Source organism: Aythya ferina (genome assembly GCF_964211825.1).
Source record: "Aythya ferina genome assembly, chromosome: 3".
Taxonomy (NCBI): Eukaryota; Metazoa; Chordata; class Aves; order Anseriformes; family Anatidae; genus Aythya; species Aythya ferina.
Window position 1 is genome coordinate 50,312,155 of NC_140298.1, and position 18,339 is coordinate 50,330,493.

At 38.8% G+C, this 18,339-nt stretch overlaps 1 protein-coding gene across 5 annotated transcripts in view; it reads left to right on the top strand.

The window, feature by feature from the left end:
• The first annotated feature begins 9,013 nt into the window (after positions 1–9,013).
• ADGB (androglobin) overlaps positions 9,014–18,339 on the top strand; it is a 117,883-nt gene continuing 108,557 nt past the window's right edge. For all 5 annotated transcript variants that reach the window (XM_084513821.1, XM_084513822.1, XM_084513824.1 and 2 more), the window contains exon 1: positions 9,014–9,213. In XM_084513821.1, coding sequence (XP_084369947.1) covers positions 9,029–9,213 — 185 coding nt within the window. In that variant the 5' untranslated portion in view covers positions 9,014–9,028. The remainder of the gene's footprint in view (positions 9,214–18,339) is intronic.

Sequence of the window (18,339 nt, forward strand, 5' to 3'; positions counted from 1 at the left end):
ATACACAGTAGCTCAGGCCTTCATGTGGCCTTCTGCTCTTAAACCTTCAGCAACAGACTTTGACCTTGGGGAAAGTTGTTTCAAAGCATAACCATCCTCATGAGCATTTGTCTAGTCTGAACCTCTAACTTTGATTTTATGTTTATGTCCATGGTCTGTCATTCTTCCACTGGAGCACTAGGAGGGATGCATCCATTAGACATGCAGACTTACTCGATGCTTAAACCTTGGTTGCTGCCTACAACTTCTTTGAAAGCCTGCAGCACATCAGAAAGGAAGCTGCATCCCAACCATGTTTCTTGCTTCTTGGTTTGTATGGGTTGTTAACCTTTCAAGCTAACCTGGAATTACCATAATCTCCCTGTTCAGCCATTTCTACAAGTCCACTTGGACTGTAAACTTGCTTATTAAAGCTATTTTAATCTCCTAAACTACTTAAAGCATATCTGTACAGATACGGTAACTAGCCAGTGGAGCATTTGCAAAGTCTGTTTTTTTTATACTTCTTGAATAGGTAAAGATACATGACAAAAATTCTTGACTAAATGTGAAATTTCTGTTTATTTGGTTTCAAATGAGCAAGCTTACTGGACCAATGCATTAACATAAACACTGACTAATGGTATAAGGCCGATTTTTGAATTCTGTCTAGAATTATGTCATTAAATTTTGTGTAGTAAGTTCATGGTCCAGTTCCTTAATTTTTTTTATTGGAGAAATTGCCAGTGAAGGTAGCCAGTTAAGGGTGTGTGTTTTTTTTTTTTTTTTTTTTTGCTGAGCAGCTATGGTGCTCTTTTCTGTTCTTAGTTCTCAAATTCAGCAACAGAATGAAAAACGGACTGAAGCTCTGGGACTCTGGTAGAGTGTAAATCTTCACTGTGTCTTGGCAATGTAATCCTGTACAGATCAATTTTCAAATGTCTAAATTGCTGATTGAAGAGCTATTGCTGTTCTGTTTAAGCACTTTCCTTATCTTCTTCGTGGCTTGCTCTCTTCTGAGATTCCATATGAATATAGAGTGGCCGTGACTGTCAAACTGTGGAGTACAGTAATTTTGATTTATTATGTCACTGGCTGGAGAAGTTGAGCCTGAATGATGTTCAGGAAATACAATCTACAAAGATCAATTAGACTAGGCACAAAAACCTGTTGTAATTTGCCTAAGATCTTTGTTTTGGAAAGATATCTGAAACTTAGACAGACCTGATTTAACTTCAGACTGGCAAGTAGGAAGTATCAAACACTTGTTTTATGTCTACAGGATATATCGTGTAGTGATTCATCTCAATCTAATCAGATGAGCAGAGGCCCTGTGTAGTTGTATTTCATTACCTCTTGCAATTTGAAATATGTCAATCTTAAATGAGCAAGTACCTGGCGTGTAGTCCCTGTATTTAAGGGATCATTTTGAGATAAAGAACTTGAGTAAAAATCTAAGTCAGTGCTTCAAGTAAAGTATCTTACTTGGCATATTTCCATTATCTTATTTCGTATAGGCTAGAAATGGCAAATAGTCATTCTGTATTGTAGTTGTGCAGTCTGTCTGTGCAGCTAATTTGTTTAAGAAGTTTAATGGGACTTCATAACTTTTGAAAACTTCTGAAAAAAAAACCTATAAGGGACTTGGAGCAATTAGTTACATCTAGAAAATGACATAAAGAAGGATCACTTAGTTGCAGTAGTAGAAAAGTATGAGCTAATCTATGATCTAAGTTTTGGAATTTTGTTTAAAATGTTAAACTGAGTCTTAATAGCATTCAGTCTCCTCAAAGTGTGCAAATCCTTGTTTATTTTTAGTGATTATTTGCTGGTGAATACTTTGAGCAATTCTTACAGACTTAGTGCCTGAGTCACTGTTTGATAGATGGTGATAAGAGTAAATAGTTATAAAATGAATCTTTGTAGTAAAATTGTGGTGTTGAATGGTGAAATACTTTTCTTTTAAATGGAGTTCCTTTATCTTCTGGCTTTTAGTATCTCAATGATCTTTATTCTAAAATGGAGAACTGGCTGCTTGTTTCCTCCTTTACAGAACACTTTACTTGTTATGGAAATGGTTCTCTAAATGTGCATACACATTCATCCTTTGTATAATGAATTACTGAAAAATGTAAGAAATTGAGGTGGCACTGGACAGGAATAAAGTGCGTTAGGAAAATGCCAGTGATGTAAGTAATGATTCAGAATTGGAATACTCACTTGGCAGTATGTGAAAGGTCACTTCAGACAGAACTCTTTGTTCTGCAGCAGCCCACTAGTGAAAATAAGGAACGTGCTAGATTCAGATTTATCTAATGAAGATTATTTGAAAGAAACTGTCTGTATCATATGTGACTTATAAAGCTCTGTAAGCTCGCTATGTCTCTGGTTTTGTCTAAACAAGCATCTCTGGGAAGAAAAAGGTACTTAGTGTGATTTTTAAACACAATCACGGTTTCCTTTATCACTACCTAACATGTTCACTCAGTGAAAAATTACTAGCTTAGACATCCTATGTTGCTTATGTAGACTCACAAATAAATTTTACTAGATAAATTTTATCATTTATCACTTCAGTAGTTATTTTACCACTTTAGTCTATTCATGCAGACTCATTCCTTAAGTACCTTAAAATTTTTATCGGTAAGTATGGTGTTTGGATAGTCTTGGCTTCAGAGATGAAAAAGTAGAGGGTCAACATATCAGTATTGTTTTTTTCTTAGGTTCTAGGAAATGAAACGAAGTGTTCAGTCTTCTGATAAAACAGACTTATTCAAATTTTTTTCCTTTTTTTAACTTATGCACTTTTAAGCTGTTCATTATGATGACTCTTCTGAAAGCTTAAGTGATGGTAATTGTCTTGTTGAAAGCTCATAGCTCCTTACAGAGCATATGGCTTATTCTGTTTCTAGACTATCCTTTATTTACATCAATCCAGAAGAAAGGTCTTTCAACTCCTCACATTCAGATCCGTTTGATTTTTTTTTAACTTGCTTTTCAAGAGTGTTCTGTAAACTGCAGTATTGAAAGCTACTCTGTAGTATAGTACTTGAGTCACATTATCAATTTCCATCATTCATATTACGTCCAAGCAATTTTGATTACAAGGAGTGAATTCGATTTTTTTTTGACAATGCTCTATTGGTCTTGATGTAACAAAATGTCTGCCCCTCCAAGATGCATTCCGTATTCAATTACTGTGCCACAAAAATGGTTTTATACTCAGTGTTTTAGTCCAATAAAATAATGGAATTGTTGTGTTGTGCACAAAGATTACTTCAAGTCTGTTTGCTTTTTATAGCATCTGCCCAGTTTAAGTTCTAATGCTTCTATATAGATATTTCTACAGGCAAACTACTTTCTTCTGAACTTGAATTACTTTTTTTTTTTTCCAACTATGCTTTGCCTCAAGGTCACAAAAATCACTGCCTTCTACTATTTAGTAGTTTAAGAAAGAAAGACTTTCAGTTAGATTTTCCATCAGAGTGGCAGTTATTTTCCTTGGATTATTGTTTTTAAGCACAGTTACATGAGATTACTTTAGTTCAAATAGCTGTGACAGCACTTTTCATATGTATATAAGAGCACAAGTGTCATAATGACTTGTCATTTTTAGGTTTCAGAAGTCAGAAAATGTAAACCTGTAGTGTCCTTTCTTAAAGACTATTTTTACTTGGATGGGAAACAAGTATGAAGACACTTTATAGCTTTATCTATGGTTGTCTTCTTCATTTTTCTTTAAGAATATTAATCACATGATTCAAAATTTGTCTAGCAATCTTATGTTCTGCATTTTTAAGACTATATTTTTTGGTTTTAGCCTCTATGCAGAACTGCAACCATACAAAAACATTTGTTTAAAACTGCACTGAAGTTAATCGCTATTAAAAAGGATTTACTGTGATTTGCAGCTTGCCTTGAATTAGAACAAACAAGACTTAACTTCTTTAATCTTCTGCAAAAAAGTTACATCCTTAAAAGTGAACAGCAAAGTACTACAGTAAAATGGTGTACTGAGAGATTTAGTAGTCTCTACAGCTCAGCAGTTAACACTGCATTAAGATTGTGCAGTGATTCTTGTTTTAAAACTAGAATTATCCTTTGATCCCTCAGGGTGTGATCATAATTCATAACATTTTCTGGGCAAAGATTTAGACATTATTTTTAAGAGCTAGTGCTACTTTCTCTGAGTATCCCCCTTTCTTAACAACTGCAGTAGCTAGAGTACTGCAGCTGCCCTCAACTTCAAAGGATTTTCACACTGTATCACAACCAGGAAGTTTTTCACTTTAACGTAGATATTCTTTTTATGAATCATCAAGCATAAACTTACAAAAGAAAGGTGTGGCAGTGCCTGATTGTTTGAGCTTAGTTTTTCTTTGCTGGCTGCTTGCACTGTTACCCAAATACTGGAGGGAGAGAGAGGGAGGGAAGGAGGGTGAGGATCAAAGCTTAAAAAAAAAGATTAAATCTAAACGTGGAATTCCATGGAATTCAATGGTAATGGTATATTTAAACCAGGCTTGGACAACTGTAGAATATATTACACAATGTTTTGGGACCATCTTCCCCAAAATAAGTTCTGGGGTAAAAAATGAGACTGTATAACGACAATGCAACCAATCAGTGCTGTAGCAAAGAACTCAAAGATGAGTGAAAATTGTAACACAGCTGAGGTTCATCAAAATTTGGTAAGTGTCTATTTTACTAGAAAAGGTAAGACGTGTCCCTAGCAAAATCAAATGAGAAACAGTATCATTAGATATCTTTGAAATGGCCATGGGCAGATGGCTGTGGACTTAGAAGACTGTTCTCTGCTATTCAGCTTGTTCCTGTACCATGTCTTACTACATCAGTTTACCCACAACATTTGTATAATCCATTTTCTCCACACTGCTTTCTAAGTCACACTGACTCATGTTAATAAACCATCACTGCTTGTGAAAAGTTTCAGTCTGAAGATGGTTTTGCTCAAATTCAGTTCACTGTCCTGTAAGTTACCTCAGGAGCCAACATCCCAAACAAAAGCAAGTCAGCATTATTCTGCCACCTTTTCATCTCTTACCTATGTAGCAACTTCATACTTAAAGATGCTGCATCTTTTCTTACAACCACTTCTGTCTAAGGTTTTAACCTCTTCTTTGTGGAAAACTTCCCAAAATTGTGGAGTGACTGAGGTCAGAAGGGGCCTCAGGAGCTTGTCTAGTCCAATATCCCTGCTCAGAAGAACAGGAGCTACAGCAAGGTTTCTTATGGCCATGTCCAATGTGGAGACTCAGAAGTCATATCAGAAGACTACTGCTAGTGTTTGACTAGTCTCATATAAAGCAATGCACACGCTTATTTCGGAGTGGAATTTTCTGTTTTGATCTGTGTTTTCTCATCTTGTCACTGGTCACTCCTGGGAAGAATCTGACCATCTTTAGTCTCCTTGTCAGGTATTTCTACACACTGGAAAGGTTTGCCCACTACTCCCAGGGTTTCACTTAAGACAAAGCTTTCTCCTCACTTGTTCTGGAATACCTTGTGTAAATCTGAGAAGAGTTAAGTCTGAGCCATCTAAGTTAGAGCTGTCTGAGCTCCAAGACTCCTGAAAGCTTTGTCAGTGTTCCTGTTAACAGTTACTGTTTTCCCCTTCTCTCCAACTACTATTTGCAGCTAAAATAAGTGCAAAGTATTTAGAGCTAAAAAGCTGTTTTTTCTCCAAGTGACAACAGCAGTTACCTGTGTAATGGCTTAGGGAACAAAACACACTACCAAATAATAGTGTTTAAAATTGTGTCTTAGAAGAGTGGTGACCAGAATGCCATCCATCCATTGCTAATCGGTATGTGTTATCTTAGGATCTATTCAATCCGAATGGATTCCTGACATACAGCAGCACCGTACTTCTCCTTCTATTGTCTTGTGTTTTTATTTCATACTTTGTCTATAAGGCTGCCTCTACCCTAACATCCTTTCCCTTTGGGGAGTGTCTGTCAGATACCCTTCATGGCCTGAGACATTAGGCTAATGAAACAGCTGATTTGACCTTACAGATTCTTTGCCAGCTGGGAAACAAGGTTTTTTAAAATTCAGATTAACTTGTCTTTCCAGACTACCCTACTTGTCATTGCTGTTGAGGTATGGAATTCTAAATTAAGTTACCAGATACGTGTTTTTAATGTCCTTTTCTTTTCTTTTTTTTTTTTTAAGCACATAGAATTTCATGATAAAAGGTGCATTTTGAACTTCATGGGTGGCAAGTATGATTTCACATAGCAAAGAACGAAGAGTTCTGGAGCTTACACACATTCTCTTCTGATTTCTGTCCTTCCTCCTTCTTCACCCCAAAATGTGTACATGTAGTGGGTTTACGTGGCAAGGTTTTGGTAGCAGGGAGCCATAGGGGTGGTTTCTGTAAGAAGGCATGGACTCAAATTTCATTTTTTTTTTTTTTTCCCCGATGTCTTTCACAGAATTGTATTACAAGTATTCATATTTGCTGGGATGCTGCAAACCTCACTGGTCACCGGCAGTGGGATCAGGAATAAAATTTTCCTAAGAGGGAATGTCTCTTAGCTTCTCTGCCCAGTGAGTATGGGGAAGGGAAGACTGAAGCCACAGAGATGCTGAGGGGTTTTACCTGTGCTCTTGGTCAGACTCTGTCCTATGATTTCCAGCCTCAATCTGCAAGCATGCAGGAGAACTCTTCGAGGTGTGGAGCCCTGCACTGGTAGTGAAGCTGTACCCAGCTGTCCAAACTCACCTCTGTGTCTGCCATCATTCACCTGCATGTCCTGATCAATATTTGATGGCATAATTGGCTGGAGGCCAGCAGCTTGGTCTGAAAATAAACAAACAGGAAATGTTTGTTTGGTTCTCAAGTGAGAAGTGTCCCGTGGTACCTTATTTGAAATGGATGCTGCTGGACATAACGCTGAAGGAAATGCAAAGATGCTGGAGCACTTTTCACTTTGAAACATAAAAGTATATATTTGGCCTTCTGTCATCTTGATATAAATCAAGACCTGATACTTGTCTAAAGTAAGCCTCTAGATGTAGCAACATCTGCATACTTTTCCATATATCTTTTGACCTACTCCTGTCCTCTGTGACTTGACAAATACATTTTCATTGATTTTCATATTTTAGAAACACTGAGTAAGGCTAAGTGAGCATATATGATCTGTTCTATCACAGATTTTTTGTCATGCACTACAGATTGAGAAATAGCAAACAAGTTGTCATGGTTTAACCCAGCCGGCAGCTAAACACCACGCAGCCGTTCGCTCACCCTCCCCCCTCCCTCTCTGGGACGGGGGAGAGAAATGGAAAGTGAAGCCTGTGAGTTGAGATAAAGACAGTTTAATAAGACAGGAAAATAATAATAACAAAAATACTAATAACAGTAATAATAATAATAATACAATGGTAATAATAGGAAAGTAATAATAATATGTACAAACAAGTGATGCACAATGCAATTGCTAACCACCCGCTGACCGATGCCCAGCCTAACCCCGAGCAGTCCGGCCCCCTCCCCCCAGCTAGCCACCCCTATATATTGTTTAGCATGACGTCAGATGGTATGGAATACCCCTTTGGCTAGTTTGGGTCACCTGTCCTGGGTCTGTCCCCTCCCAGCTCTTACTGCACCCCCAGCCTGCCTGTTGGCAGGGCAGAGCAAAAGGCTGAGATGTTCTTGGCTTGGTATAAGCACTGCTCTGCAACAATTAAAACATTGGGGTGTTATCAGCACTCTTCTCATCCTAAGCCAAAACACAGCATTCCACCAGCTACTAGGATGAAAATTAACTCTGTTCTAACTGAAACCAGGACACAAGTGGAATTATTTAGAAGATAGGAGTTGTTAGGGATAGTGTAACATCTGGACTGTGTCTGGAAAAAGTCCTCTTAGGTTAGTTGAAGTCAACTATTTGCTGAATCCAAAAGCAGCTGATAAGGGTTAGGTTTACCTGGCCTTGGTGAAACTCTGTTCACTTCAGTAATTGTAGGCTTCATATAAGGCACTAATTAGTTCAGTTGTTTTCATATAAAAAAGATAAATGCTTGTCTACTTCAAGTCTAAATGCTCTTCCAGCTCTGGGACTGGTTTCAGCTCTGGGACTGGTTTCATTTCCCATTCCCTTTCCATTTTCTTTCTTTCTTTTTCTTTTTTTTTTTTTTTCTTTTCTCTTTCCTTTCTTCCTTCCCTTTCCTTTTCCTTTTTCGTTTCCTACCAAATGTGTACGTTTTCCTCTCACTCTTTCTCTATAGGCTTATTCGTGTGATTAGGCTGACAGGTGATGACTGATAAGAAGTAGTGATAAAAATGTACAGAAGGAAGGGAGTCTTAATGTAGGATTTTTGCCAAGTTTCCATCCAACAGGAAAGGGTATATTGCCACTGTAAAAGTAGCAAAGCTGTGTACCTCCTCTTTTGCCAGAAATATTAACTCTAGAAGCTGATTTCAGTAGTGGACAAACTGAAAATACTGTTCAGTGTTTGGCCATACAATGTTAGCAGAGATTGAGTTGGAATTAATACCATGAATTTGGAAAGATCCCCAGTGATCTCACATATTTTCATCTTAAAATTAAATTGTGAGTTCAAAGACAGATCATTGTTCTGGTGAAAGGAAAAACAAATGGTCTGAAATCTACAGGCCTTGCTGTGTCATTTATATTTCAATACAGAATACTTAATTTGGAGCTAAATCACATTGCTTCAGTACAGAACGTTTATAACAAAATACACTTTGTTTCCATTTTAGTTTATTTATTTATTTTATTTTTTTCCAAATTGCTTTCTGAAAGACCCTCGAAGCTGCCGCTTAGCTGCAGAAAAGACCATTGTGCCACTGTCAAAGTTCAGCCTTTTCCTTTTTGCCACCTTTTGGGTCGCCGCACAGCCGCTATTTCCAGCGGCATTCCGCTGCTTGCGACCCCCCCCGCCTCGTGCCCTTCCCTCGTGTCCCCCCCGTTTCTCCGCCGCGCGCCCCGCCGCTGGCAGTCGCCGCCCGGAGCGGCTGCCGAGACTCCGCCGGTGTCGTCGCCGAGGGGTCGCGATGCCGGGGGTGGGCTGGCCGCAGGGGCCCTGGGCCGCGGGGCGGCGCTGGACCCGCTACCTCCGCGGGTCCAGGTCGCCCGGCAACGCGGTGGACGCGGCGGCAGCCGCCGCGATGGGCTCCAAGGGCGGCAGGAAGAAGGAGATCGGGAGCCGCAGCAGCTCCGGGCTCCTGGGCCCCAAAGAGTAAGGGTGGGGGGAGCCGGGGGACAGGACAGGGAGCGGGGACCCCGCCGGCGGTAACGGGCCGGGGGCGTTCTGCCCCGCGGGGACGGGAGGGGGCGCGCCCCGAGCCGCCCCGTGCGCCCCCCGAGGGACCCCACGCGTTCGCCGAGCGGCCCCATGCACGCCCCGAGGGACCCTATGCGCACCCCGGGCCGCCCCCGCTGCTCGGAGGGGACGGGACCGTGCCGTGGAGGGGCGTGAAAACCGGCGGGGCGATGGAAGTTTGTTTGCTCAAGGGGATGCTTGGTTGAAAGTAGGGGAAACGCGAAAGGTGGTGGTGGTGGGGTGGGTTGTTTGCTGTTGGTTTGGTTTGTTTTCATTCTTGAAACTGGAGGTTCAGCTTTGTCAGTGAATTGCAGAACTGCAGAGTGGCTGAGATTAGCAGGGACCTCTGGAGGTCACTTGCACCGACCCCCTGTGCAAGCAGGGACACCCGGAGCAGGCTGCCCAGCACCACATCCAGGCAGCTTCTGGAGACCCCACAACCTCTCTGGGCAGCCTATGCCAGTGCTCAGTCACCCACAGAGCACGGAAGTGCTTCCTCATGTTCAGAGGAAGCCTCCTGTGTCCCTGCTTGTGCCCATTGCCTCATTATGTGGAAGCATTGCTTTCTTTCTCCTATGGTACGTGTTACGGCCCTGTCAGGTAGTGATATCCTGCCAAAAAGATTTTGCTTGTCAAAATGTGTGTCTTGAGCCTTAAAGAGAGTAGCAGAAATGAGATCATTCATGCACATGATAGGTTGTGTTGTGATAAGGTAAATAAAACAATCTTGTGAGTTGCAATCCAAATTCTTCTGATTCTGGTGGCTTAGGCTGTTCTCTTTCCAAGGGGCTGGGAGCCCTTCTCCAGTAGAAAAATGAGACCAAGAACAGAAGTAATTGTATTTCTAGTGATATTTGATTGGGCTGTGCTCAGCTGGTATGAGAGCAGTAGTTTAGACTTGTGTTAAAAATAAAATCAAAGGGATTTTATTAATACCATGAAACCCTCATAGATACTACTGCTAATGTAATTGAGCTGGAAATGTGTTGTGCAGCTTTCTTTACTTCATGAATCTTTCTGAATACCTGAGGATGAGGTTTATGTAGAAGTTCTTAGTTCTAGAGAACTGGGTTGAAGACGGCTTCTACATAGTCCCAGCATATGTTCCCTAAAGCATTTTATTAAAGTATGTAATGAAGTATCTGAGCATGTGATAGTCATTCCCTCTTAACTCATTAGCCCAACTGTCTTCTGGCTTTCAACAGCTCATGCAGATAACTTTATCTTCTGGTATGTGCAGACAAACAGCTTTAGATCTCTTCAAGAGATCTAAATCTTATGGTAAGTAACACTACATGTGACTTCCCTGCAAGCAACATGATGCTGGCACTCTGAATGGATTTTGATGCCTTTAAAAAGGCTTCTGAATTGAAGTCAAACCCTTAAACATAGTAAAGATCAAATCTTGTACTTAAAGTCCATCATAAAAAGCTTTCTTCAAAGAGCTGTGTGCTGCAATCTAAGGTTGTGTCGCTAAATCATTGATTAAAAACTAACCATTTAGCTCAATCCATCAGCTGAGGATTATAATGCAGATACTGTGCTGGCTTCTGGTGTGAATGTAGCCAAACATCAAACTGATGAATGTTGTGCTGTATATTGCAATGCAGCAGGTTCATGAATGGATTCAATTTCTGTGCTAGTGCAGGTTTTTAGTCGTAAATCCATATAATTACCTAATAGGCCATGACAATGTTACATTGCCAATTCTTCCTTTTTTTTTTTTTTTTTTCTGGAATAACCTTCTTATTGTAGGGTACAAAGTAATGCAGATACCTGCTGCAGGATCAAGGTGTGTGTTTGGGGGTGTACAGATGGTGAAATAGTGAAGGGGGAAGAAGGGAACTGTTGTGCATATACTTATGTATTCAATAAATACTCAAGCATTTTAGTTATACAGATAGATGTTGTAGCTTTTTGGACAATGGAGGTGAAAAGGCTTGAGAGACTGATAGTCAATGTCAAATCTTGTTTGCTGTGTGAAGTATTTGGAAAAGAGGAACAGTTTATATGCATGTCTGTACAGAGTAAAACTTCTAAACCTTAGCTGCCCTTGTGCATTAGTCTTGTTTTTTTTTTTTTATCTCAGCATGTGAAACTATGATAAGTTTCTCTTCCGGGATAAATTCTGGGAGTGTTAAAAGGTTAACCTCCTTCTTCAAAAGACATAAATAATTGGTGAATTAAGTAGGAGATAGGAATGACTCACTGTGATAAAGAGATAAAAATGAAAGGCATCTTAATGATAGGGAAGTGTTTTAGTCAATTTCAATACACTAGAGATTCATACTTGACAAGCGTGGTCTCTCTTCATCAGTACACTGACCACAATGCAGTGTAGGAGGTGAATATAGTGTATTGATGTAACTTTCAACTCTGATTGAAGGAACACCATAAGGATTTCTCCTGATTCAATCAAACTCTTGATTTGAACTAGTAAGAGCAGCATTGTCACTCACACCAGCCTGTACAAACATGCAGCTCTCTAGAGGGTAATAATGGTAAGTCAAAGATGACCATTTATTTTCAGAGAGGTTTGTTGAAGGCATAGTGTTTGGAGGTGGTAATCCTTTCAGATAGTCTTGTAACAACTTGTCCTTACCCACAACATGTTTTAAAGGTCAGAATAGGGATTTAAATGGCAGGTCTCGCAAAGAAATTGTGAAGAAATTGCCTAGTTGTGTGCCTAGAAAAGGTGAGCATAGGGTGGAGGCTGGAGAGTCTAGGCATAACATGCCCACAGTTATGCTTTTCCTCACTCTTAGTAAGCAAATCTACTGAGTGCAATGAAAAAGGAAGAGTGAAAAATGTGCATATAAATAGCAGTATCAGAAATGGATTCAGAACTTGGAGGTCAGAGCTTTATTTCAAAAAAAAAAAAGGGCAAATCATTTGAAGCTATTTTCTGGTTCATCTGGTGATGGAGTTGGGAGCTCTAACCCTCTGGTAACAGCTGAGGCAGGTCAGAAAGCTCCCAGTCAAGTTCAGACCCTCATGTGATGAAGTTCAGACTGACAAAGATCTGAAAGACCTGGGACTGATCTCTGGATGCTTCTTTCATGCAAGCACACATTTTATAGAGGAAGAATTATTTAATGATATTGGCTGAAAACTTGCAGGACTAGCAAAGGTGGTGGTGGTGGGGGTAAGTAGTTCTGCTCATTTTGAAAGCTTTTGAAATGTTGTCTTGGAAGCAGTAGAGACAAGAAACAACTGAAGATGTGCTATGTATTTCCTTCCAGAAACCACCCTACTGTGGGAAATCTTGTGTGGGTGTCCTTTCCTGTAACTTGTCTGGAACAGCAGAACTAGGTTTATGAACTTTTACTTGAGAATGAGTTACTGTATTTGGAACTCTTCTACTAAGTGGTCCAAGTAGCTGCTAAACATGTTAAACTTGTTTTTTTTGTTTTGTTTTGTTTTGTTTTGTTTTGTTTGTTTGTTTTTTTTTGGTGTGTCTTCAGCCTTCAGACATCCCTGGGCACCACAGATGTGAAAAGATTCTGTATGGTCTACAGATTCTGGATGTCAATGTGCTTTATTCCTTAGAATTCTTCTATTTAAGTAGTTGCTTGTCAGATGCCATCCAGCAAGCTATGGTTGAAGAGAGTAGCAGAAATGAGATCATGCATGCACATGATAGGTTGTGTTGTGGTATGGCTATGTTTCTACACATGAGGGACACTATGTTGGCCACAGCTCAGAGTATGAATCATAGAACCACAGGATGGTTCAGGCTGGAAGGGACCCTGAAGATCATCTTGTTCCAGATGCATTAGACTTATGGGTACAAAGCATTATATATATGGTAAGAAGCAGACAGCATTGAGTTTTCACTGAAAAGTTTTTTGGGGCTTAAAAAATCTCAGGTCTTTTAATTGGGATTCTGCCATCCATTTTCATCAGCTGGAGGAACTAAGCTAGCTGAAGTTTTCAGGGCTAAATGGCTAATGACCCTTACAGCACATCAATTTAATTTACAGAAAGAGAACATATTTCCCAATCCCTTGAATGTTTGTTTTATGTTATAATGAATCTCAGGAAATTAGGTGGATATATATATACATATATACTCATTTTTTAAATATTTCTGTGTAAGTAGCATCTCTTGAAATATTTTAAAACTATTCCCTGTTTGTTTGGTATTCAATGCAAATTTTTCCTCTGTGAAAATGTGTATTTCTCCCTGCAAAGACAAATAACAAACAGAAAACATTGAATTTCTTCCACTGTTACTCTTTTGATCTATGAATTCTATATTTCTATCTTTAGAGCAACTTTCTCAACTTAAACTATGTAAATGTGCACACATGATGCTGTCTGGATTCAGACAAAAAACAAACAAACAAACATTAGTGACACAAAGTATGCGCTCATGCCCTTTTCTTCATTTTCCTGCTATGAATAAAGGTGTTGGTCCTATCACTTACTCCTCTCTTGAAATTAATCTTAAAATGCTCCTTTCTTCTTATTTTATATCCAGTTACCCAGCCTTTGCAACAAAATATTTTGTTTCATATTTTCATACTTCTGTTTCACATTTTACATTTTGATTCACATTTTGTTATCTTTCCTGTTGCTGTGGTCAGCCAGCATCTCTAGTTCCTCTCTTTTCCTCTCTGTATCCCTTTGCTCAGTAGCTTATTTTTTTCTTGTCTTAGCCACAGCCATGCTGCCCCTCATATTTACTTCAAACAGTATATCAAAATTTTTCTGACAACATCTAAGCTGTCAGGGACAGCTGAATTTTCTAGCACAGGTGAAATACTATTTTCCTATTTTGCACTGTATATAAAATTGATTGGGCTGTCATCCAAAAGATTTTTTTCCCATAATCATTTTTACAGTGTAAGATTTTTTTTGAGATGATAAAAATATGTACTTTTATATAGTAAAACCATTCATTCTCTCCCATATCACAGAAAAATTCTAAGAGAATCATTCATATGAAATGAGTTATTTGTATCAGAATATCTAGGACAGAATCTTTTTCTTTAGCACGCTGTTGCTTTAAGCTTTATTAAATGAGACCACAATGGATAAATAAGATTAGATATCATTTTCCCTGTGTCAAGTTGAGACTGGAGAATATCTAATTACAACTGTTTTGAATGATATTAAGTTTTACTGGAACGCCTCTGGAGTGTGAATAGGAGATATGCTTGTAATATATTTGAAATCTCTTGATGGACCTAAAAGGCAAGAGACATGATGTATCTCTCACTCTGCAATTATCATCTAATTGTAAGGGAACAAATGTCTAGTATATGCCAGTGTTAATTCAGTGTTAGCATAGGAATATTTACTCATTTCACTAGGGTTGTTTTACATAAGCAGTAGTAGCTTGAAGATGTCCTAATGGTGGTTTAGTCACAGGTTACTAGCCTACAGAAGACTGTTACAATCACTTGATTGTAATGCAGAACCTTCGTAACCCAGATTATTTTTTTTTTCATCAAACTAATAACTTCTATTTAAACCATAACATGTCTCTTGTGTTTATTTGCTCTCCTTTGTGCTCTTTCCAGCTGGAGTAAGACTCACCAGTAAAATGCTAGATGTTATAGCAGTTCTGATCCTGGTTTTCTAACTAACCTGTCCCTGGTCATTGTTATTTATTTTTTGTCATCCTGAAATATCACTAAGGCCTTTTGGATGGATGGGTGGATGGATTGAAGGAAGGAAGAAAAAGTGGTTGGTTTAGGACAATGCATGTCATGCCAAGTTCAGCAGACTACCTGATAAATCCTACTGTTCAGGCTGTTGGGAAAAAAATATTTCACTGTCTGTTGAATTGTAGATAATGAGTTACATCAAGAAAAGCTAGTGACAGGTTATTTTAAACTTTGGCCTAGCCTTTTTCTCTTAAACATTTTATAAGAAAGGTAGCCCACAATTTTCTCATGAAACTGTAGAGCACAGCGCTGTAAAGCATTGGAAAATCAAGTCTGAATTCAGCGCTTGCTATCTTTTCAATCGTCTTGTTTTGCATGCTCTGTAAATTGTAGGTGCATTTTGGGTTGCTTACAGGCCGTATTCTGTAACAGTGTTTATTTTCAGTACGATAATCATTCTGGGGAAAACATCTTAGTACTCTGTTCAGAGCTCTGGGTGGAAGTCTGGTTTTGCTGAAATCAGTGAAAGCTATTGGTAGTTGGGAGCTGAACATACTGGGGTTAAGAGCTTGCCCTTGAGAACATTTTGACAACTTAAATAGCCTTTCTTCTTGCTTTTAGCATGAAATAAAGACCCTTATTTCCCAGATTGTTGGGTATTTGTACCCCAAACCCAACATCAAAAATATTTTGGCATTCCTAGTCCCTGTGAAAGGTTAAACACTGAAATGTATTTCTCTTCTTTAGTTGTGCTGTAAGCCAGTGGTCTACAACCTTTTTTGATTGTACACTACTATCAATAAAAATTGTGAGCACACTCCCTCAATATACTTATATTAATTTATCTGTAAATTTTACGCATGCAATACTGAAGCTCTAATATTTTCTTCCTTTTTCTTCCACACCCTACTTTGGAAAGCACTGCTTTACCCTGCAAAGTTTATATGGAGAGAGTGAGCGACTAGGCAGATTCAAATGCTGAACTACGGTCTGTTAAAGTCTACAGGGAGCTTTTTATTTCGATCAGGCTTATGGTTGAAACTTAGAGCTGTAGTCTGTGATTTATGCAAAATGGAAGCAACGTTTCCTTCTTCAGTATTCAGCATTGCATCTAGAGTGCTTTCCCCTTTGTCATAGGATTTGTGATGTGCATACCAGCATAATAGGAACGCAGACAGATTGACAGATCCATGCTATTTCTTTATTTGGAAATAGATTCTGTATAGTAAGGAACATCTGCATCATAGTAAATCCATTCTGTAGATCTGTATCACTGTTGTCAAGAAAAATCATCAGAGTACTGAGTTGATTCTGCAGGAGTCTACCCTGGAACAAAATATTAATAATGCTGCTCCTATTATTTATATTTTTAATTAAAATTGCTGAACACAGTGATAGGACAAATTTGCTGTGTAACCCTAAGACTTAGTCTTCACTTTGATTGCCAGTTCTGTGTTGGAGGGATTAATCTATGTTTCCTCATTTAATGATTTTCTGCTAATAGTAAACTAATGATAGTAGTGATTGTGAATATTTTATTAAACACAGTTAACCAAGTCTTTTTAGTGGGTTGTGGAGGTTAGAAGTAAATATTCTTATGTGCATACTATTAGATTGAAGCTGTGTTCTTTGTATGTATGACAATTACTTAAATAGATGACAAGGAAATAGCTATTATGTTCATTCTGTTACTGAGCTAGTTCAGTAAATTTGTGTACGCATTCTAGTGCCCAAATTTTGCATGTCTGTGCATGAGAACTTCAGTAATGTTGCTGTTCATGTAGCAGAAAAAAAAGAAATGGAAGTTTGCAAGCTGCCTGAGAAAATATTGTCCCATTAGTTTAGCGTTCTTTGCAATTGCAAAGTAGGTTTTCTCTCTCTCTCTCTCATTTCTTTTTTTTTTTTTTTTTTTTTTTTTTTCTGAACAGAGTTTGCAGCTGCAGGGACAAAATACATTTTGTCTTTTTTGTAATACTGTCTTCTTACTAGTAAATGGTGTTTGTTTTCATGTGTCTCCAGTGGTTGAAATACGGAATAGAACTATCAGTAGTATAAGAAAAGAAAAAAGGTTAATAGTTTTTAAATATAATCTAAAAACAAATCATCAGAACAGTCAAGGCTTACCATAAAGAATTACAGTCCCATAATTTTAACAACTATAGGTAAAACTAATGTAGAAGCCCTCTGAGAGTAATGTGTACAAATATCTGGACAATATGTTTTGATCACCTTAAAATTATTTTGATAGATTTCCAGTCAGACCAGTCTCTCTCTCTCTCTCCCCCCTTCCCAACCCCCCTCCCAAATGCTTACAGTAGTCAGCAGAGTGCATATGTAATATGGAAAATCAGTGGGGATTGTTGGTGGATTATACTGCAGTACTGGAACAGGACTTTGGAAGCATACAGAGAGGGCAGGAAATTTCCTTTTTATTCTCTAAGCCAGACTTCACCTAGGACAATGTGCAGGATGCTCCTTTGGTCTCTCTTCATTACTGCTTTCTAATTAGGTGGCTGTTCCCTTCAGGAGCTATGCAGTTGTTAGAGATGACAGACTGAAGAGCTCAAAAGAACAGCTGTCCTTAAAGCTTTCCTTAATTGCACCATTAGAGGCTACTGAGAATCTGATCTTTTCCAGGTTTCAACAGCTTCAGTGAATTGCTGGAATTGATGCTTTTGTCACCACTGAAGATTCTGGCTAGTAACAATGATAATGAATCAAAATGCTTTGTAAATGAATTTGATGAAAGTCTATGCCATTGAGCCCAGTTCTGTGAATTAAACTGAAGTCATCAGCATCTTCCAGCACAAAGAAAAATCTGAATTAGTGTTTGTGTTATTAGGGACAAAAGTAAGGAGTTAATGGTCAGTGCCAAGAGAGCAAGTGGTGTAGGGATAATTGTAGCATAGGCACAACTTCCCAATGTACAGGAGAAGGTCAGAGTGCTGTTTGAGATTTTATTAGGGAGAGCAGTAGCTAAGCACAGTATTTACTTCTGATGGATCCTTCAGCACCTGCAGAGACAAGCTGGAGCCTGGACTGGCTGGAAGCAATGATTGAAGTTTCAGCTGTGTGCCTGATTGCACTGAGTAGCAGGTTGCTGCTTTGCTGTTGTGCAGTGGGATGCTACACCAAAGCCTGGGATTACCTCATGTTTGCTATTAAGATTAAAGGTTGAGACAGTAAGAACAGGAAAAAAAAAAAAAAAAAAAAGAGGCTCCATTGCTAATTCATACTTGCACTCCCAGAGACCTAGCAGAAGGAGTCAGCAAGTGTATGATTGCGGCTTTATCTATTTCTGGTGTGTTTCTCAGGTAAATATCCTGAGGTTTTAGATTACAGTAGTGGTTTAGAGAATAGAGTCTGAATAGATTAACTTTTTATGTTTTTGGGGTCCCACTAGATTGACTGAAGTTTAGGAGTGGGA